The sequence below is a fragment of the Cucumis sativus genome, chromosome 5 (genome assembly GCF_000004075.3).
Source record: "Cucumis sativus cultivar 9930 chromosome 5, Cucumber_9930_V3, whole genome shotgun sequence".
NCBI classification, from domain to species: Eukaryota; Viridiplantae; Streptophyta; class Magnoliopsida; order Cucurbitales; family Cucurbitaceae; genus Cucumis; species Cucumis sativus.
This window is the reverse complement of record NC_026659.2, coordinates 19,801,301-19,824,345: the sequence shown is the minus strand read 5'-3', so window position 1 is coordinate 19,824,345 and position 23,045 is coordinate 19,801,301. Positions and strand designations below refer to the sequence as shown.

Below are 23,045 nucleotides of genomic sequence, written 5' to 3'. Positions count from 1 at the left end.
ATTAACTTTAAAATCAAATTGAAATGATAGATATTAAATAAATGATAAAATTCAAATCTTAGATATTAAATAAACGATTTCAAATGTTAGATATTAAATAAATTTGAAATTTGGAGTAAATAACAAAGCTTAAGTTCATAAACTAAGTAGGAAATAATAGATGTTTGGACACCCATAATTGCATTGAAATGGAATGGAATGTAATAATTTTTTTTTAATTGAGTGTTTCAAGTCAAAATTGTTATTAAACCAGATTTTTTTATCGTTTTATGCTTTATGATCATTTTTTGTTTTGTCAAAATGGGTGATACCCATTATAACACCTTTCTCATTTTCAATACTCGTGATTATATTTTAGTTCTCAAGCTACTCTTTAAATTCAAATTTTAAGAGACCATTAATTTTTTTAGTGACATGTAATACTTTTTAAATGTTAAATTTTATAAATATAACAAAACATTAATATATCTACCATATGTGTAACAAAATAAAAAAAAACCTATGATATTTTCATAATTTTCAGGTTTTTCCTTGAATATTGCTGTTATTTTTCACCTTTTTTTTCATTGCAATTTATTCATCTTCTCTTCATATTATCACTTCTTCTTCTCCATATTATCATTTCTTCTTGTTCGTGATTTATTCATTTTCCCTTCTAAAATTTCTTTCTTCTTTGTCATCATTCATATATTTCATCTTTCAAATCTAAACGATTGTATACCAAACATAAAAGATTTTGGTACACGATATTGATACATAATCTTGTATTAAATATAAATTATATTGATACACGATCGTTTAGATTAGGTACGCGATCGTATAGATATTGACACACAATCGTGTACCAATATTTAAAACTATCTTGGTTCACAAAAGTGTATCGATGTCTGAATGATCGTGTATCATTTTCTAAATGATTGTGTATCATGATTGTTTAAAAGAAGAATTACACGTGCGTGTGTGACCGATGCTGATACTATCTACATGATCGTGTATCATTTTCTACATGATCACACATCATGACCGTTTAGAAGAAGAGCTATGCGCACGTGTAGTCAATGAATCGCATGTTGATTGGGACATTTTTTTATTTTTTATTATGGGTATGTGAAATTTTTTTATTTCCAAAATTGTTCTATACAACGTAAATATTTTGTCGATCTATTATATTTGTGAAGAAATCAAACTTTTGTAAATATATATATATATATTTAACATTAATAATTTTTGTATATGTACATATATATTTGGGTAAAGGAAGTGATAATGGAATATGGGTTCACATGAGGTAAGACAAGAATTAGGTGAGTCTTCCTTGGGGAGCGTGTAAAGTTAGTTTTGGTGAAGAATAATGCATGCGTTTCCCAAATTCGTGTTCATTATTTGACTTAACTACTAACTCTTATAAGTTTATAACAAACAATTAAAAGTTAATATAACATAAATGGACGTCTTGATCTTCTGATGTTAGGGCAGGAGAGAGCCCATCATTAATTTTCCCTTCTGGTTGCGGCCAACCATTGACCACTGACCCATCGTCCAACCTTTTCTTGTAGTCTCCGGCCCCCCACCCGAACCCTCCCTACTCCCTACCCGACCATCATTGCTTTACCTTTTTGGGCCATTTTATGTTCAAGTTTACATGGGTGTGTGCAACATTGTGTCCATTCTAACTTTACCTCCTATTCTTCCGCCATTCTCACCTTTGTTTACTCATTCACATATCACTTTTTTGTTCATCTCTTTGTGCACTACAGTGATGGGAGGTTGAAGAAGAGTGGCGTCAAAACTAAAGGAGGATACATAAACTAAAGTGTTTGTTTTAAAATTTTATGAATCAAATAAACATTAACTTTTAACTTTGGAAACTAAAATGTGTTTTTTGCTTGTCTTTCTTTGTTCATGTATTGATATATGCATTCTTTTTGTTTAAAAGTTGAAACGTTTTGAGTAGACATTCTTTAAAATTTTCGGATGAAATTTAGAACATAAGATTGTGTGATAGCGACCTAAAAAGAACGTAGTTAAGATCTAAACTTTTTGACACACAACATTCTCAATTCCAAGTTTCACCTAAAATTCTAAAATCATCTATTCATTTGAAAATCTTAAACAAAAAAGATGAACTTACCTTTTTCAAAATTTGATTCAATCAACTCCAATTTCTTTTAATTGTTTTTTTTTCTCTTCTTATTTTTTGTGTTTTTCATAGGCATCATTTTTCTCTAATTGAGATATAATCATTTTATGAACTAAAACTAATTTGTGTAATCAGTGATCTAAATCATTACTATTTTTTATGGGAAAAAAAGTCATTGTTTTCTTAAAAATATAAATTATATATATTGTATAAACTATAGTTTTATTAACTGTTGTTTTACAAATTAGAAATGATGGATAATGTATAATTTTTTTTGGTGAATTTAAATTATAGATGCTATTTGTTGGTTTAAAATTCATAAATTATTTTATTGTGTTATGTAATTATTTTTCAGTGGAAATTTGTTAATTTCTAGGCAAACATAATGTAAAATTTAATTATTTAAAGCATATTTTAAAAGAATATAAGAAAGGGCACTTTTCAAATAAAAAAATTAAAAAAGAAAATAAAAAAGAATTTAAATAAGGAAAAAAAGAGGAATATTCCCTTCTCATTAATAACAAAGACTATTTTATTTTGATATTCCTTTTGAAAGGTCAATTGTGAGGTCTAACCTTTTTTTACTTTTCTCAAAATTTGTTTCTCATTTTATTTATTAAACTATAGAGGCAAAATTTTAATGGTTAATTTATATAACCTAAATTGTAATTATTTTTTCTATTAAAAAAATAAGTGATGGCTTTAAAATGGATTATGAGTTTAAAATCATTATAGGTAATTTTGGTTATTGAATAATTTAAAACAAATCCGTTTGAAAAGATTGGTAGAGGAACTTTTCAGATTTACTCTCGAGACAAAGGTTAAACTTTTGATTCCATCCCTATTTTGTAATAATTACATTTAAAATTGAAATTTAACTAACAAACAACTTAATTTGATTTAAAGAAGTTTCTTCTAAAATAAACCTAAGAAATGATGGAAGGAAGCGTAAATGTCATACATTTAAGTTAAACTTACAATTTGATTAGAAGAAGAAGGAATTATATTTGATTTAGTACATGAATTAATTACACTTACGGCGCCAAGCACATGTAAGATTAACGCATTCTACACTCAAATCTCAACCGTTGATTGTTTCAATCCTTCAAAAGGAAAAAAAGGGGGGCAGTTCGGGCAGAGTCATACCTACCCGTTGACTATAAAAGCAACTACAAATCGAAATCCTTCATTTCTCCGTTACCATTACAGAAGAAAGTCTTACAAATTTGGCGTTGAGAGATTGGGAGAGAGGTTTCTCTTTCTAGGGTTGCTTCTTCTTCTTCTTCTTCCTCCATTCTTGCCACTTTCACTTCCTTCTTCTCTTAATCTCATCTCCCATGGCGCTCTCTGATAAACCCTCTCGCCAATCTCTGATCCCCAGCTTCCTTTACTCTTCCCCTTCTTCCACTCGAACCCTTCCTCTCATGAAGATGCTTCAGTCTTCACCCACTCTCGATTCCGTTTCCTCTTCTTCTCCTAAGAGCTTTGTTATTCCTTCCCCCACTGAGCCTTCCAAGAAGATCGAGATGTACTCTCCGGCCTTCTACACTGCGTGTACTTTTGGTGGAATTCTCAGCTGTGGTCTTACGCATATGACTGTTACTCCTCTTGATTTGGTTAAATGTAATATGCAGGTTCGTTTTGTTTACATTTCTGCTTACCTTTCTCTCTCTCGGATTTTTTAAATCTTCGTCCTTCTTCTCTCGTTCAGATCTGTGATTTTCTCGCCTTGTTATGAGATTTCTAGTTTGTATGTTGGGTTTTTTTTTTTTTTGGATGTGGTTGTTGAATTTTGTATGGATCGGATCTAAAACTTTGGTTGATGTATTTAGGTTTACTCTTCTGTTGGATTTTGATATTAGGAAGTTAACGACGGTTTTGTGTTTCTTCAGATTGATCCTGCGAAATACAAAAGTATTTCATCTGGTTTTGGAATTTTGCTCAAGGAGCAGGGTGTGAGGGGTTTCTTCAGGGGTTGGGTGCCTACCCTTCTTGGATACAGTGCACAGGGTGCTTGCAAGTTTGGATTCTACGAGTTCTTTAAGAAGTATTACTCTGATATTGCTGGACCTGAGTACGCTGCTAAGTACAAGACCTTGATCTACCTTGCCGGTTCTGCATCTGCTGAGGTGATTGCTGATATTGCTCTTTGCCCTTTTGAAGCAGTGAAGGTTCGTGTTCAAACGCAGCCTGGTTTTGCTAGAGGTCTAGCTGATGGACTTCCCAAGTTCGTCAGATCTGAAGGAACTCTTGGGTATGTACTTTAAATTATTCATCCACTCATTTTCTAAGTGACAGGTGGGAAGATTTCTGAGTATTTTAATGGATTAATGGGTTAAAACTCGTTTGTGATTGCAGGTTGTACAAGGGTATTGTTCCACTCTGGGGACGACAGATTCCATGTAAGTTAACATAAAACAATTATGATCTGTAGCCTGCTTGTTTTTTTTTTTTTTTTTTTTTTGAATTAAATGATCATGTTCTCTCACACTATCACACATATATAGAATGATACTTTGAATTGTGGTGACTGATATTTTACAATCGGTATACTTCGTTATTATTACAAGCACTTTCCTGTAATTCAAGATTTTACGAGGTAATATTTGTGCCCCTACGCTGGATTCCTGATGTAAACGTTAACTTGTTTACTGATTTTGATATTTATAAACCTTTATAAAATTTATTGTTTATTGGTGCTTATTCTTTTTTGTCACATATTTTCTACTATGAAATTCTAATATCTTCTTCCCATTTATTTCATGAGAAACTAGCTTTTTTACTTGCTTTCAATTTATTACTTGGTAATTTGATTCCCACAACGGACACTAATGACGTTGCGGGTATATTTATTTTATTGTTAGCTTTGATGTTTATGTTACCCTTGAATATTATTTGTAATTAAAGTGATAACGAACTCTGGAATGCAAGAATTGTTTATCCCCCAGCCATACGAAAGAACTTCAGATTTTCTAGGGAATATTGAAAAGAAGTACCGTCTTGCCATTTTCTTTAAAATGAAGCATGGACTATTTCATTCTCTATTTTGACTTTATTGTATTCAGAGCATCTTTCACATCAGCTATTTAATTATTTGGTTTCCTCATTCCTGTGACGAAATGTATGAATTTTTATTTGGTTGACCTTGTTTCAATGTTTTAATTGGTGGGGGCCATGGGTATAGTTGGCAATCTTTTTCATTCGTTGATGCTTAGGAAATTGTTACTGGTTTGATAGATGCTTGGTTGTGAATATACATGACTTATATGCATTGCCTGTTGTACTGTACGCCTAGTTGCAGTTAGCATTCCATGGTATTTCTTGTTGTTTGATAGTGATATTTGTATGACTAAGAGTTTTGTGTTGTATCTCCTTTTGTATCTTAAAGTGGAGAATTTAAGAATATTTATTTGTGGAGATATTCTTTAACTTTAATTTCAGTTATTGGTCTGATTGCTCTATTTTTATGGACAAGATATAAGAATTCATCACCTCTACCCGAACTATTAGATCATGTGTCTGATTGTTTTGTTCAATGACAACTTGTCAATATGACGATTTCCCTTCCCTTCAGCATTAATAACTTTCTTCTCCTTCGTGGTGTAGAATAGTTCTTGCCTTTCTCATTTGTTTTGATGTCATGTTAATACTGATTAAAGTTTGGCATGTAGGAAGTGGACTTGAAAACGAAGGTTCCTTTTAGAGTTGATTTTGGAAATTTTCTAATTGCAATGATTGAATACTTGCTCAAATTTCTTATTTTATCTCACCTTGTACAAAGTACCCTTCTAAAAGGTCCATTAAATTGAATTTGGCTCTGAATGATTTGAAAGCCTAAATTTGTGACATGGATTTGTTGTTTGCTGAATTTCCTAGTATTCTGTGTTTTGTTCTTCTTTCTTTTGGTGTTTTCTTTATTCACAAGCTGTGATTTTAATTTGTCCTGCGGCTGCTTTGTTTTATATGGCTATTTTGAATGACTGGTGCTTTTCTTTCAGACACGATGATGAAGTTTGCATCCTTTGAGACAATAGTTGAGATGCTATACAAGTATGCGATTCCCACACCAAAGGACCAGTGCAGCAAATCTCTCCAGCTTGGTGTTAGTTTTGCTGGTGGATATGTGGCTGGTGTTTTCTGTGCTATCGTGTCTCATCCTGCTGATAATCTTGTGTCGTTCCTCAACAACGCCAAAGGAGCAACTGTTGGTGATGTGAGTGCTGCTGCCTGAGCCCAACTTCGTTCTCGTTCCATTAGTTGTTTTTTAACTTCTGGTTTTTTGTCATATAGGCTGTCAAGAAGCTCGGATTATGGGGTCTCTTCACCCGTGGGCTACCTCTCCGTATTGTGATGATTGGAACTCTTACTGGTGCTCAATGGGGTATCTATGATGCCTTCAAAGTATTTGTTGGACTGTAAGTTCAACCCAATGGCTAAACCTTCTTGAATTTTCCTTCTTTCATTTGAAAGCTGTCACTAACATTGTCATTTTCTTTCGACCAGACCTACTACTGGTGGCCCAGCACCCGCTGCTGCCCCTGCACCCGCTGCAGCTGAGCTTGCAAAGGCGTGAGGTTGACTTGATGCATGATAGACCAACCGGAGTTTTGTTGTTTTTTACGAGTTGAGGAGAAACCTCTTCATAGGAAATTGAATAAACATAACCTTTTAGAATGATGCTGCTTACAGTCCTCAAAGCCTGAAGAATATCTTTATAGAATGGATGGACCCTTTTCCATTCGGTTTTTGTTTCCTGTTTTTTACTCGTCATTCATTGAATTTGTTCAGCCAAGGATGGTTTTGATCTCATCCTTGTGCTAGCTTTTGGATACTCGGCATTCATCATCCTTGCTAGCTTTTGTAGTAGTTAAGAATTCAGATAGAGAATTGCAGTTTAATGGTTTTAAAACCATTTCAGGGAACAGACTTTGTTGTATTCCCCCATGTCAGCAACAAACTTTCGCCAAATAAACTGACATATAAATGGGCAAAGGAAACAAGATTTGGCTGAGTTTTCATTTCTCTTGTGTGTTACATTCTACTTTTCTTGGTAAGCCTAAGCCTCTCATTTTTACTCTGAATATTAATTATTTACCTCAAAGGGTTTTTGTCTTCTTTTTAAGACTAAACAATGCTTGTTTTATATTTTGCATTGCAACACTTCATTGTTACACTAGATATTCATCAAGATTTTTAATAGACGGGATAGATATGATATTGATACAGTATTATAAATGTTAAATTGTTGTCCACATGAATACTACAAATGTTGAATGAATAATGCTTGATAGAATCAGTCAATTTAGAGGGTTTTGATACTATTGTCTGTCCTTGTCAACTTTCATAATTTGGAAATGTCGAAACGTATTTTGGCCAAGTTTTAATCTAAATGTGTTTATCTGGGTAACTCTCCATTCCATTGATTCTACTACACATATATCTAAATTGTAGGTTTCAAAATCTTGGGTTTCTATCTGAGAAAAAGAAAAGTCTGTGTTGATGTGTTCTAATAATCTTGAATTATATTATTCAACTCAATAGTTTAGAAAGTCTCATTGTGTGGATGTGTTCTAATAATTTTCTTACAAGTATTGAGCCTACGAACAACTTCGAACTAAAAAAGCACTTCAAATTGATTCATCATCTGAATTGGTTGACAAACTTATATTTTATATAATGGATGTGTACTTTCATCTCAAAACTTATATTTTATATAATGGATGTGTACCTTCATTTCATGTTAAGATAGATATTCACGTTGTTTTGAGTTTGAGATGCCTACTCTATTGAATGACAACACTAGTTAAAAGTAATATACGTGTGTGTATATGTATTAAACTCTTTTTATTTAGATGATCTTAATTTAAAGACTCGTGACTTAGTATCTCAAGTAGTTTTAATCATAACTTTGTGCAATTACCTGCAGATATTGTTTTAAGAGTAAGTATTAAATGTATGTACTTTAAATGATTTGGATAATTAATGTCTTTATTTGGATATGCATGAGATTTAATGTATCAATTTTAAAATATAATTCAAAACTAAATAATTATTTAATGAAATGGAAGAAAACGAAGTAATATAATCATAAATTAAATAACCATAATTGAATTAAAATACTAATAATTAATTACAAAATCTTATATTAAATAGTTTTACATAACATAAAATATCAATAATATATATATATTCAATAATTAATTAAAATCAACAATAATGATTAATTGTTATTAATTTATTAATTAATTCAGCTTCATTCATTCGTGAAGTAAAAAAATCCCATAAGTTTAGAGAGTATTGAAAATCTTATGTAATAAAGCCAATTGAAGTCTAGTGACAATTCTTGTGAAACAAATGGAGCGTTAAAAGTTAAAGAGAAACTTCAAATTTGAAGGTTGTTTTGTAATTTCAACATTATTTGAACATTTCAAGTGTAACTTAAAAAATTTTAGTGCTTTTAAAGTGATCATTCGATAATGGCAAGTGGTAACACTCCTTAGCCTCAGTTAATCTATTAGCTTGATTATTTATAAAATTCATCATCTCATGCAACGAATCAAATCTATTACCAATATAAACCTAAGCACGTCCTTGCTCATACAATGCCTTTACTCATGCTTTCTAATTCCAACTCATAATCTACTCATTTCTCATATTATTATTACATCCTTCTAACTTGATCAACTTCCCAAACTCAATAGTAGATTCTTGTTCATTAAATTATAAGTTTAGTCTATGTAGGTAGCAATGTGTGTGTGTGTGTGTATTAACGAGAAACAAGAAAGTAGTGAGCAAAAGTGTGCCCCATTAATTACTACTGGAGGGGGAAAAGGTTCACGTACCGCACACAATCCACAAATCATTGCAATCCCTGAACTTCGGCCATTGCATTATCTGTAAGTAAACATCAGTACACTATTCTTCACATTGTACAACTGCAATACACCAATCAATCTGAAAGTTAACGAAAAGGACAATAACCATTACAAGGGTGGTTTGGCTGACTTCTTCACGAACAGCTTGCTTATATCTTCGGTGACAATGTTACTCCTGCCAAAGATGCAGAATAGCTATCAGAATAAATAAAATAATAAATTTTAGGTGCAAAATTGCAATAGGAATTCACCTAAAATCATATATTTCAAACTTCTAAACTGAATAAAAAACGCGCGAGCTTGAGCTTGAGTTTTCACACTACTAGTGTTTGCTTCTTAAGGTGATATCATAGCGCTGTTTAATTGTCAAATTTCCTTCTGACTTAAACCAGTGAATGTATCTTAAAGCAGTTACGGTTACTTTTAAGCAATAGTAAATCAGATTTTCAGAGTTCTTGCAAGGCAGCAAATGATGTTTATCAACAGCCATAGTTCTGCATTTACTTTCATAGAATATAACTAGAACCAAGTTTATTAACAAAATTTCAAACACTAATATTCATTAAAAACAATAAATAGGCTTACAGACTATTCATAGCCAGAAGTCCACAAACCATGCTTATCTTATACCAAACTTAGTAGTAAGTAATACATTGCTATTATGATCATGTCTACTGAACTTAGAATCAGAGCTTTTCATACGACTCCAGAGAGAGGTCGGTGGAGGGGCATAAACTTATTACAATTTTTTAGGGCTAGAAGAATACACACATGCATACTTAATAGTCCTATACGCTATAATGAAATGATTTATTTATTCATTGTGTTTTCTAGCTGAGGAATGAATTGGAACTTTTTTCAATCTATCACCTCACAAGGATACAAGTACCTTATGAATCTACTCTACCTATGCCAATGTACTCATTAGTATGTACAAAGATTTTGAAATGATTTGATTTTCATCACCTAGAGCGGACTGCAGAAATTATATATATATATATGTAAATGCATCAAACCAATTATTTTATTATTCAAGGAACAGTGTAAAAAAATGAAAGCAAAAACCAGCATAAACAAAAGGAAAATAAGGGGAAACTGGAAATGCATTAGAACAAACCTTCCAGTAAGCTGAGGTGGAACCAACAAAGCCCCTGAAGTATCCGGAACATTCTTAGAGTGAGGCAAGCTCGATCTTGGAAATTTACTCCTAGGAAGAGAAGATCCTAAAACATTTGTTTCTCTCTTGCGAGATGCATTGGCAGCCATAGCCGCTGCTACTCGAGACGAGTGATCGCTACCACTAAAAAGACTAGAAGATGTTGGAGAATTCAAGAGTAAAGAAGCATCAGGAAGCCCAACCCAAGGCACAGAAGAAGACTCCTCATTAGTTTCAAACTGTTGATTTGGCTTAACAATGGGCCTACAGAGTACAGAGCCAATCATAAGGAAATAAATTAAACCTGACCTAACACAATCCAAACCTAAAAACAGCAAATATTTTGTTCCAAGGTCATGGCAATCGAATCAGCAGCTAAGGCATTCCCTAAAAGGAGAGAGCAACTCAATAGTACAAGCACAATATCGCTAATATTTAAAGAACCACTCAACAATCTCCCTTCCTCCCAGTTTAGCTAATAACAACAACCCTAAAAAAGATACAATACAAAATTAAGGAGAAGTAGTATAAAACCTTCGATTTTTCGGGATGAACAAGTAGTAATTAACACCGAAGATTAAACGTATTTGGCTATGAAAAAATTAGAAGAGGAAAATGATGGAAAATCGATTGGAATAGAGAAAAAGCAATCCGAATTGGAACTCTTCGGCTTGAGGGTTAAAAAATCTAAAGAAATGGTAAAAAAATTACTGGTTGAGGGGAGGAGATTGAGGCCTCGGCTCGTGCTTGGGGAGGTGAGGCTCTGTAATGATGTGGTTTTCCGACTGATTACGATTATCCTTCTCCTCCTCCTCCACCGCCGCCGGCACGTCTTCGTCCGATGAAGCGTAGTCTACAAGTGACATTTTTGTTTCTCTCTCCTTCGTCTCTTCCGTATGTTTGTTTTCGAAATTATGATCCGCCCTTTCATTTACCGGTCGGGGTTTGTTCTTTCGTTGTGATCCGAACCAACTCACTGTTAAACGGCGTCGTATTTTTTCCTTCTTCTTCCTTTTCATTTTTAAAAATTAAATTATTAAAGCCACCCTCTTTTATCCATTCCAACTTTAAACTAGGATAATCAAATGTAATAAAATTTAATTGTTCGTGTATGATTCATGATAATGATAATAGTTTAGGATAATTAGAAATAATATTTAAAGATATAACAACATTTAAAAAAAATTATAAATATAGCAAAATTATAACTGATAGACTTATATCACTTATAGATGTGTATGATCTATCAATAATAGACAAATATTTACAACATGGAGATAGACTTCTATCACTAATAGAATTTGACAAATTTTACTATATTTATAATTTTTCTAAAATGTTATTATATACCTAATTATTTTGCATCAAATGGTTAAATTTACAACTCCCAATAATTCAATTGTTATCGATATTTATTATTAATTGACACTAAGATTTTCTATATTTGTAAATATAAACCAAAACAACCCTTACAACTAATATCTCTATAGTTGTTAACAAATAATGAAAATAAAAACTCTCGTTACTATCAACCATGGAACAATATTATGATAATTATGTGATTTGTAATGGTAATGAGTAACGATTTTAGGTTAATAATTAAAGGATGGTTTTCAAATATAGCAAATTAAATAAATTTTTTTACAAATATAACAAAATAATGTTAATGTCTATTAGTGATAGACTACGATATCACCGAATTTTTAAACTACAATAAAAGTCTATTATTTTCTATATGATAGAAGTATATCGTAGTCTATCACGGATGGATATTGACATTTTTGATAATTTCAAAGAAAAAATATAACAAAATCACTCATACAATTTTTTTTTTTTTTTTGAATTATATTTAATAATACTTCGGTTTATTTCTATAATTGGGTGGTTTTTCAGAATATGAACTATTTTCTTCCTGTGGGAAGTTTTTGAAATAATGAAATACAAATTTCATATTAGAAAGAGAAACAAATAAAAAGAGAAGAAAACATGAATAACTAGAAGAAACCCTCGTTACATTTGGCTTAACATTCCAGATTGGCAATTTAATACCGACCGCAACCTTCATCACCATATACAAAAAGGGTAAAAACGAACCCTACAAAAATGCCTATAGAAAGAAAAATACACAAAACAAATGCTCACTTCGATTAAATCCTACATTCAAACAAGGCTGTGTACATACAAGGAGTGGTTGTTGATGACCGTTAACGCTGCTGTCCAAGAAGCGATGGCTTATAGAAAACATGAGTTTGTGCAATCTTGATACGATCACGAGGATCCGTTATCGTTTCGTCCCTCAGGGCTTGAAGAATGGCCTCTGACGAAAACTCCCTAAATATTGCAAGAATGAAGGTAAAGTTATCAGGCTTTGGTATGAGGCTTCTTCCATACCTTTTGTACAACTGCAACAAAATACAAATAGACAAAAGAAAATGAAATGAATCTATTCGTACCTCGTTATTAGTATATTGTAGAGCATCTTTAGAATTGGGCAAAGCTTAACTGGAGCAACAGGTTTGTTATCTTCAGGGTGTAGAACACTCAGGCTGGACTGACTGAGCAATTCATAAAATGCTTTCACAGCAGAAACTCCCTGCCATAATGATCTCACTCGGTCAAATTCACTACATATATATCTTGGGCGTTAAATAACTGATAACAAAAGAAAGACAAAGATAACCCCATGGAATCCTAATGGGATTTTGAGGTTGGTTTTGGTTCAATTTAGGAATGGGATGGTTGGTACACGATTCTTTCAAAACTAGTTTTTGATTTATTAACTCAAATCAACGTCAATTAATTAACTCATTCCCCAACCATGAACACCCCAATCTGAATCTGGCAAAGTATTACTCCCTATTTTTGCGTTACCAAACCTACTCTCTCAAGATTATGCTGCTGCCATGCTATAAAACATGCATGCATGATCGAGTCAAAGAAGCCCAATCATAGAAGCTCCCTCTGCTCCAGATCGGCGCAGGACACTCAATAAGAAACAATTTCATTCAAAGATGTAATAAAAGAGATACAACTCCAATACCTATTGGTGCATTACAGAGGAGCTCTTTAATTGGAGATTAAATAAGCTAGGCTATAATAACTAGAAAGAAACTGTGATCTGCACCAAAATAAGGAGACGAAACATTTTTTAGTATCACAAGCTACAGCAGTCCAAAGGAAAATAATTCAACTTCAGGCTTGTACAAACCAAGGGAACTCTTGAGGGCCAATAGTCGCCGTGGATTGGGTCGCTATGATCATTGGGTTGAGAGGGGAATAATGATACTTGGAAGGAAGTCATAGAGATTACCGATAGTGTTTAAAGTACTTTTGTCTATTCTAACCATTTCAGGAAATTGTAACATATACCAAAAATGGTGTTAGGACTTCTATCTCACTTATAAATAACGTACCTGAATCATACCCTTGCCTTTAATGCTATCACCCATTTCGAGGCTCAGCTCTCCTTCAGCTAATTTTTGCCCATACCACGCATTACGGCCTTTCAAAAGAGTAACATAAGTGTCGGCCAGTAATGGTCCGGCCAATTTCTCTGGTTCTTCAGCCAATAGATGAGTAATAAGGATCATTTCCGAGGTACAGTGTGCAAAGTATACTGCTTTGCTGGTGGCACTCTCTTTTGTCAAAGCTGCCACCATTCCTGTTGAAGAAATGAAAATTTACTGTGTTAAGCCACAGAGGCAATGATGATCAATCCCTTTTATGATAATTTTAAATCATCAATTGACCCGAAATCTTAAAGCTTGTGGGTGAGAGTAAATTTAATTATATATCATCTAACACTCTCCTTCACTTATGGACATATTGGAAAATGATTTTAACTGTGGAGGAAATAACATTGTAGGAGTTGAACACAAAATCTCTTTGACTTCAGCTCCAATGCAATCTTAAATCACCAAATGATCCGAAAGCTTAAGATTAAGGGTAAATTTAATCATATACTATCTAAATATAGTCTTTCTGTCCATGCAGCATAAGAATGTAGTTAATAAAACGTTAATCACAGTAATCAAGCAAGGGAAAGAAGTAGAAGGAAACGTTTGTATTCTAATAAACAGGTGAAGTTTCACCATAATGTGAAGGGTTTTTTAAAATGATCCACATACCTTGAACATTCTTCAAGTTTCCTATCACATAAACCATCAATGACAATTACAGTAAATTATTAAAAAAAGAAACCGAGTTGAACCCTTCATTCAAAAACGTTTAAAGTGATCTCAATATATGCAATGCAATAGTAATTGTTATCCTAATTGTAACTTGAGATCTCGAACTAATTTAAGCCAAACATTTCTAAGAACTAGATTAAGCATCAAATGCTGCAGCCAAGATACAGAATGAAAAGACAAAACTATATAAACATGTCTCCTGTGGCTGTACCAAATTGTTTAAGACATTTAATAAACGAATAGGAAATGAGTGTTACCAGCTCCAATGGCGTAGACATTCTTTAATCCGCCCATTACTTCATGAGTAACAAGGTCGCCATTGTCCCACACAATGAAATGGGGCTGCCTCAAAAATTTTGCCAAGGATTTTCTCCACTTTTCAGATCCACAAATGCGAGCATTGGCATATTCCCTATTGTAAATCTCCGAGGCAATATTGGGTCCTCCAAGATAAAGAATATTCTCCAAAGGAACTCCAGCTGCAAATCAATAATATAGGTCTTAGACTTCTGACAATTTTTAGGATTCTTGTAGAATCTAAGATAACAATAATGACACAACTAAAGGGGCAACAATGTATGTTCTCACTTGTCCACTGTAAGACCCCCAATTATCCATACTTATAGGAGGAAGGGTAGAAAAGTAACTGCACAGGGAATTATTATGGAGAAATGATTGGAAGGACGTTCTGAGTGGTAGGGCCCACTGGGCTGAGGAATATGTGAGTCTATAAATAGGATTATTAGGTTGGAGTAGCTAGGGTATTTTTATCTTTTAGGAGGTAGGGCTACAGCAGCCACCAGGGTCTCTTAAAACCAAGAGGCTGGTATGATCTTTTCTGCATTTTTCCTTGTTGTTTCTTGTTATTTCTTTTCATCTTGTGAATCTGGATCATTTGGCTTTATATATAAATAAAGTAAACCAGAGTACCGCCTCTGTTTAAGCCATTTATACAGTCCTTTCGGTCTAAATTATTGTTAGTATCCTAACATCCACACATGTAAACAAAAGAAGGGGGGAAAAATAAGGAAAAAAACAAAATTTCCCCCCTCCCAATGTGATCTTTTAGTTACAAAGACTCAAAATATTTAAACTATCCAAGATTGTACCTAGGCAGTGCAAGTGACTCAATAAGCAGGAAATAAGCCGTTGAAACTACAAGATATAAGGAATAGAAACCCATACTATTTGATTCAACTCAGACACAAGAAAATAGTTTCAGGCAATGAATTTACATTCTAGTTTCTTCCAGTTCAGCACATTAATAGTTTTTCATTTTTTTTCATATTTCCTATTCCACCTGAGACAAAACTCGATTAACTTGATAATATATAGTAACTTCCAGATGGGGCAGCAAAGATCCATTTCCTTAACAAATTTGATGATTAATCACCGTTGAACAGAAGAAGCCTTCAAACCAATAAGTTAGACAGGCTACAGTTGCACAATTCCATACAACTTTGGAAAGAAAATAATGAAATATGATAAGAATTGAAACTCGATATCTTAGTCCAATACCACCCCGTGTTAAGTTATCACTACACTTTAGAAATTTCAAATTATTGCCGTTAACATAGTTTTTTTCACTACCAAGTAATATAAACTATACCAAGAGGAAGCAATCTTACTTGCGCTGTTAATAATCTGTGTAGGAGTTATTATCCGTGGTTGAGGCTCCAATTCAGCCTCCACACCCTTTGACAAAGAAATGATAACAGGCATAGTTAATCTCTCTTTCCAATACCTTCTCATTTCGTGGAACACTTGGCGGGTGTCGGTCGAAGGCAAGCCATTCACCACAATGTCAGCATCCCACACAGCTTCCTGCAAATTGGTGACAACCTTCAAAGGACAGAGAGGCGTATCAATCATATTCAAGCAGAACCCATCTTTCAATATCTCATCTGCATACAAAATTCTGTCACCTAATCTAGCTTCTACGTATTTCAAATATGCACATCGCCTGATCAATCTTCTCAACACATCTTCCCTTGAATTTATCACTTCAAATAAATGCTCAGCAGTTGCTCTATCAACTGTTCGTCCATGTCTTCTCCATATCCTAATCAGAACTTTCTCTCTCAAATGACCATAGCTCTCTTGCAGCATGGCAATGAAGACACTGCCCCAAGCACCAGCTCCAACACCCACAATTCTCAGTGGATCCCCATCTGATTTTCCAAATAGACGACGAAGATCGTCAAGCTTCTCCTCCATTGTAGCGTTCGAGTTCTGAATTGAGCCATTTGTTTGGCTATTTCTGTCGATTGTATCAACCATTTTCTTCTTTCGAACTTACGGAATCGGAATTTGAGTTTCGGGATTTAAATAGATTGTTTGTAAATTGAATTCAATCAGTTTTTTCTAGGGGAAAAATAAAAACAAAAAACAAAAATCCCAAACTTAGAAAGTTTTCGCGAAGCGAAATCGAAAAGCGATTTCGCTTATTCATACTCCAGCTATCATTGAGCGAAAACCCAAACAAATCGACATGTGTGTGAAATTCGAGAATCAAAAGAAAATCATTGACACCGATCAAGAACCGCGTAATCCAGGGCGCAGAAATGCAATTTAAATACGTATTTGACCGCCACAGAGCAGTCAACCAAGATCTTCGAAGCTCTTCGAAGCTTCTTTTACGTCTTCAAATTCAACTTTTTACCTGAAAACAATAGAAAATCAACTGTATCATTCAATCCATAAATGGACAATGAAAAATTCGAAACCAAGCTCTTGGAATCAAAACAGAGTCAAAGGCGTTGAACAACAAGTACAATCCATGAATCTATAGACTATAGAGAATTGAGAAGAAAAACATTGGCATGGAAGTTCAACTGAAGATGAACTCAAAGGATAGAAAATAGAAGAATAGTAAGAAAAAAATATCAAGAGAACTGTACTAAATTATGTTAAACTAAAAAAAGAATGGTTATCAAAGGTAGGTTAGGAAATTTCCTTTCACATAATTAATTTAGAAAATTAGTCGTTTTGAAATAATTTCAGTGTTTATATCAAATTAAAATGTATATTAAAGAAAAATGAGATTGAAAATAGTAAAGTATATAATAACATCTCAATTATTTGTGAAAGTCTATCAATGATTGACTAATTAGATCATGTTGTAAATATTAGTCTATCACTTATTTATTAGGCAAATTTCAATGGATGACTATTTTAGCAATAATAATTAAAAATATAACAACATTTAAAAAAAATTGCAAATATAGCAAAACTATCACTGATAGACTTATATCGCAGATTGACTTCATATGGTATATCAGTGATAGACCAATATTTATAACATGGTCTATCAGTGATAGACTTATATCATTGATAGAATTTGACAAATTTTGTTATATTTGCAAATTTTTTAAAATTGTACTATATACTTAATTAATTTGAATTTAATTGCTAAATTTGCAACTATCTCCCAATTATAATTAATTGTTTTTTTGAAACAAGTCGATTAAAATAAAAAAAAATATTTTAAATAACAAAACTGCTAAAAATATTTACAAATATATCAAAATTTTAATTTGGGACAGACTTGGTAGATTTAGATAAGCATCTATAGATTAATAAAGTGACATTTTAAAAAATAGCAAAATATTAAAATTCTTTACAAAATGTAACAAAATTCATCAAATCCTATTTTGTAAATAGCTTCATTTTTTGTGCTAACAATTCCTCGTTAATAAATGTCTATTTGAACTTATTGCAATCTATAAAATTTTGCTATATTTGTAAATAAGTTAACTCATTTTGCTATGTTTAAAAACATCTTTAAAATAAACGTTCGAAATCATCTTTTATATATAAAAAAAATTAGGGTTTAATATAGTCAATCTCTCTAAGTTGTATGAAAAATTCCAATCATCAACGTCACAAACTTCAACCACCACCTATCAACCAACTTCGATCACAACATTCAACTACTACTGATAGGCAACTTTTGAAGAACATTACCATTGTCGAACCTTCGTTTGCCACTTCTGGTTCCTTTAACCCTAGTCGTCATTTATAGTGACGGTAATAAGAAACCTCTGATTTGCCATCTCTGGCGATCACCATCCACAAACTCCAATAACCACCATCGACTAATTCCTTTATAGCATTTGACATTAACAAAAACAATATTAGAATATAATAAATCAAACAAACTTAGGGACAAAAACACTCTTGAGAAAGAATTGTTGAACATATATGTGTTTTTATTTTAAAGAGTTTTTATTAAAAAAAATGAATTTTGGAAAATATAATTTTTTTTTTCTTTAAGTCGTTCCAAACGAACCCCAAGTAAAATTTAAATTACAATTATAGATGACTGATCAATTGCATATGAACAATTACAATGAAGATCAATAAGGTCTAACAGCAACAATTGAAGTAATAAGAGAATTCCATGAGATTCTATGTAACTAGTTAAGTTATAATTCTTTCTAAATGCAATGTGATTAATTTGACAATTGGTAACGAAAAGTGTGGGTAGGCGGTGAATATGCTAAATTCAAATTTAAACATCAAACAATAATAGATAAATAGGGGTGTTACGATGTTTTAACCTTCTGAGCAATGTGTCATGAATAATCCATCGCATCATACCAAATAATGACTTAGTCATAGACAGAAAACTCTCATGTTCAATCTTGTATCAAGTTTCTTTAGGAGCTCTAATTAGCTAATGCCTAGTTTCTATGGTTAGTTGGATTTTAGGTTATTTTCATGTAGATTTTTTTATATATGGCGTTTTGTTGTTGAGATGATGTGCCAATTTTATTTTTCTCATCTTTAGTCCTATGTTTCTTTGTGGCATCCTTTTATATCCTAACATTGTTATTATTAGAACTTCACTAAATTACTAAATTATGTCGTCAGTCAACTTAACAATTTTTTATATATATAAATTAAACAAAACAAAATGTTCTAATCAAGTGATAGGAAGCATATGTCACTCAAACCATAACCGTTCAGGGTATCCATATTACTGAACCTCATAAATAATTTAGTTCATGATTAAAGATGAATGAACACGAATTATTAGCTCATAAATCAAGCTTACAAGATAAAGGTTCAAAGAATAAAATAACGAAAACATAACAAAAGAAATCAAAGTAGTTGTTGGAAATGTGATGAACAAAACTTCTTTCAATCAATCTCACACTCTTTAACACTTTCTAGGTTAGATTCTCTTTTTCCAAGGTCAAATCGTTAATCTACAGTCACCCTCACGAGGTAGAGATGATCTAAACCTAGGTTTCTTTAGAAGAAATTTTATTCCTGAAGAATTTATGGGTTGAACAGTGAGTTCTCTATTGGAGTGATAAGGATCGTGGATGATTGTGAATGCTTGAACAAGAAGGCTTCCTCTCCTTTTATAGGTGCCAATCGATTGAGAGGAGATTGAAAATTCTGCATAGTGCATTTGCCAAGCGAATTTGACAATGAAAAGTAACTTTGGACCATGAGAATAACAACTGGAAGACTGAGCACCCTTGCCTCAACTTCAATAGACATATCTCATTCTTTCTAGTTCGCCCTTTTTCTACCCTCTATTAGTCTTATGATGACTATACGAGTCGTATTCTATGAGGGTTAGCTACTTTCTTCCACTGCATTCTTCGTTCTCGAAAGACAACTACACAAAGCAACTCTTACGAAAGGTCGAGCAAAGCAACTTCCTCAACCTATTCACACCACTTCGTGAGCTAAGTAGATATTCTAACCTCTCCAACTCATGTCATTTTAACCAATGATTAGGTGCCATTTCCTATTTTAGGATTCTGAAGCTGACACATCAGCTTAGGCAATGCAAGCACGTCACGTCAATTTCCTCGAAGCAGTTGAAATTTCTTGCAAAAGTTCATAAAGTTAACCAAAACTAGTAAAACTTCCTTTTTGAGACTAGAAGGACCTTCATAAACCGTTTATTCATTTAGGACTATCTAATAGAGTAAAACCGATATAAATTATCGAAGAAATTTTTGTATGAATAGTACTCTACCCTTCATTGAGAGGGAAGAGCTTTATTTACAAGGAATATTAAATACAAAAAGTACCTAACTAAACAATCTTTAACTACAACAACTAACAATCAATCTTTTAACAATAGTAACTAAACAATACAACTTTGTTTACACCATAATTCACCTCCCTAAAACTAGGCTTGTCCTCAAGCTGGGTTAGCAAGCTTGGAATCAACTGGGGTGTGATATTCCTTTAAGTCAGTCACATTAAAATCTGGGTTGATATTCAGTTCTTCCAGTACTTTAATTTCGTAGCCATTAGGATCATATTTTATTATAACTTTGCAAGGGCCAATCTTCTTATCCTTCAGCGTTCCATAAGTTCTAGCTGGGATTTTCTCTCTCTCAAGTATGTCATAACAAGATCTCCTACTTGGAAGTGAACTTCTCTTCTCATCTTTATATGATGTTGTATATTTTATTAAGTGGTTATGAAATTCTGTCATTATCTCTTATGTTTCATTTTGTATCTATCCATACCAGTAGGTAAGTTAGCTATATTAAAAGTGAGTTTAGGACCTTTAGTGTAGATAACTTCAAATAAGCATTTGTCGGTGGTTTTTTCCTTTATATTATTGAAGGAAAATTCAGTTTGGGAGAGGACCATGTTGTTGGAATTTATGTCCTAAAACTCGTAATTTGTAAATCATATTCTATTGATACTATAATCTTAAAGCCAATAAACTAAGGTCCCGAGGCTATTATTGAATAAACTTAAACTCTATGTAGAGACATAAACGTAGATCAAGTTTTGAGTATATAGCCTAAATAGTCTATAGTGTACAAATACGGTTGGACACCTTATTCTAGGGACACTATGGATGTGGCCCGCTTTGTAGTTAGTACAAAATGATGTGATCTTGAATCGTTCATGTAGAGATATGGAAATGGAGGCATCCTATGTAAAAAGTTTACATAAGACTGGAACTATAAAATAGTCGCCTTTAGGTTATAACACCATTGACTTTAATAAAATTGACTATTTCGTTAATAGATATCCAATGTAACTTAATCTTAATCCTAAGCTAACTATAAACTTCTGTTCACACGGAATTATCCTTAGATTTGCATAGGTGATGGCAACTTAATGGCTTTGGTCCAATCAACCTCCAATTTTAAGGGTAAGACTGGGTGGATAGCTTGGGACATAGGGTGCAAAATAAAATTCTCTCCTACCCGTATTAGGGCAGTAGATAGGTTATTTCCTTGAGAATTGAATCCAAGTATTGAACAAGGAGCCTCACCCTCTCATTGGTTCGAGAGGGATTCCGTTTAAAGATTGAACCTTAAACCAATTGTTTAATAGTGGATCCGTGGAACTTAAGGAGCAAAATGTAGTCTTGGAGGTAAAACGATACTTTGACCCAATTGAGATTATGAACAACCCGTGAAGGATTAACTTACTTACCCTAGTTATATCACTTGGACACAAATATATTTATAGTGAGGGGAGTGCAACTACGAGACTTTAGTGGAATGACTTGTTAGTTAACAAAGGTTGATTAACTCGGTCTAAAAGAGTTTGATAAGTTAATCTCAGATTGTTGGAGTCCATAATCTATACGTACATTAGGTTCTCCCGCTAGCTCACAAGGAATCAATTTAGAACATTATGATAGAATAATTTGAATTGTTTGAATTAGGTAAAAAGAGAGAAACCGACGAATATATTTGATATAGTTATCGATTATAAGCTTAAGATAGAGCTTCATGTTTGAATGTGATTTAATCGATAACTATATTAGTCAAGACGGATTCATATTCGGATGCTCGAAATTGATGAAAATGGCCAAAGTTGTGAAAAGTCAAATGTTGACTTTTGACTTTGAAAAGTCAAACTTTGATTGACTTTATATTCAAATGTGATTTGAATTTTAGAAAAATGAATGCAGATTCATGCTTGGAAGATCAAAATTAGTCAAGACGGATAAAATGATAAAAAGTCAAAATGTTGACTTTAGACTTGAAAAGTCAAATTTTGAATTTGATTTAAATGTTAAATTATCATATTGCCCTTAGACTAATTTAAATATTAACACTTGTTGAGATTTGGCAAGCTTATCACTTGCATGTGACATGCAAGTGGCTTATTGCATACAAGCTACCTACCCCACTAAGAATGCCAAGTAATAAGATATGGAAGCTCTTGCATGTAAGTGCTTGCAAAGTGGTTTATTGCAAAGATGAATGGACTCTCTGTTTTGAAAAGGTAAGATTTAATTTTTGTAATTGGGAATTACACAAAATATCCAAGAACTTCTTTTACTCTCAACAACAAAAGGATCTAATACTTAGGTTCCTCCAAAAAAAGGATATCAACTCTCTCTATTTTTTCTTCTACCACTTTTGAGTCTCACAACTCGATTCCAAGTCCGGAGAATAGCAGGTCAACACTAGTGGTAGTCCCGACTTTAAATTTGTGAAGAGAATACAAGAGAAGAAAAGCTTCAAATATAAGTTTTTTCTATTAATCTCATCTTTGTTTATATTAGGGTTATTATGCATGTTAATTACTAAAGTGTTTAGATGCAGTTAGAGTAAAGTTTGATCCTTATTTCGCTACGCATGTCTATCGTTTCTATCATGTGGTATCAGAGCAAGCTTAATTTTACTCAATTGCATATGGTGGATTTGTCAATTTATTAGATAAACTGTGTGATG

The 23,045-nt window shown here is 32.8% G+C and overlaps 3 protein-coding genes across 6 annotated transcripts; 1 reads left to right on the top strand and 2 right to left on the bottom strand.

The window, feature by feature from the left end:
- The first annotated feature begins 3,310 nt into the window (after nucleotides 1-3,310).
- Nucleotides 3,311-7,162, top strand: LOC101221771 (mitochondrial phosphate carrier protein 3, mitochondrial). Its single transcript, XM_004143710.2, has 6 exons — nucleotides 3,311-3,774; nucleotides 4,033-4,394; nucleotides 4,499-4,542; nucleotides 6,139-6,353; nucleotides 6,431-6,555; nucleotides 6,644-7,162. The coding sequence occupies exons 1-6, from the start codon at nucleotides 3,478-3,480 to the stop codon at nucleotides 6,711-6,713; spliced, it is 1,113 nt and encodes a 370-aa protein (XP_004143758.1). The 5' UTR covers nucleotides 3,311-3,477; the 3' UTR covers nucleotides 6,714-7,162.
- Nucleotides 7,163-8,684: 1,522 nt separating this feature from the next.
- LOC101221543 lies at nucleotides 8,685-11,115 on the bottom strand. Of its 3 annotated transcripts, none has more exons than XM_004143709.3 (4): nucleotides 10,883-11,115; nucleotides 10,133-10,435; nucleotides 9,122-9,190; nucleotides 8,685-9,034 (listed from the first exon to the last, which is right to left on the bottom strand). In XM_004143709.3, exons 1-3 carry the CDS (start codon nucleotides 11,035-11,037, stop codon nucleotides 9,124-9,126), a joined length of 525 nt encoding a protein of 174 aa, XP_004143757.1. In that variant the 5' UTR covers nucleotides 11,038-11,115; the 3' UTR covers nucleotides 8,685-9,034; nucleotides 9,122-9,123. The 3 variants fall into 3 exon arrangements, with proteins under 3 accessions (XP_004143757.1, XP_031740899.1, XP_011655268.1); XM_031885039.1 differs by having other exon boundaries at nucleotides 8,685-9,055; nucleotides 9,128-9,190; XM_011656966.2 differs by having other exon boundaries at nucleotides 9,128-9,190.
- Nucleotides 11,116-12,140: 1,025 nt separating this feature from the next.
- On the bottom strand, nucleotides 12,141-17,230 carry LOC101221307 (probable glycerol-3-phosphate dehydrogenase [NAD(+)] 1, cytosolic). Of its 2 annotated transcripts, XM_004143708.3 has the most exons (5): nucleotides 15,990-17,229; nucleotides 14,619-14,840; nucleotides 13,585-13,832; nucleotides 12,625-12,764; nucleotides 12,141-12,502 (listed from the first exon to the last, which is right to left on the bottom strand). In XM_004143708.3, the coding sequence occupies exons 1-5, from the start codon at nucleotides 16,639-16,641 to the stop codon at nucleotides 12,376-12,378; spliced, it is 1,389 nt and encodes a 462-aa protein (XP_004143756.1). In that variant the 5' UTR covers nucleotides 16,642-17,229; the 3' UTR covers nucleotides 12,141-12,375. The 2 variants fall into 2 exon arrangements, with proteins under 2 accessions (XP_004143756.1, XP_031741992.1); XM_031886132.1 differs by lacking the exon at nucleotides 14,619-14,840 and having other exon boundaries at nucleotides 15,990-17,230.
- Nucleotides 17,231-23,045: the final 5,815 nt, after the last annotated feature.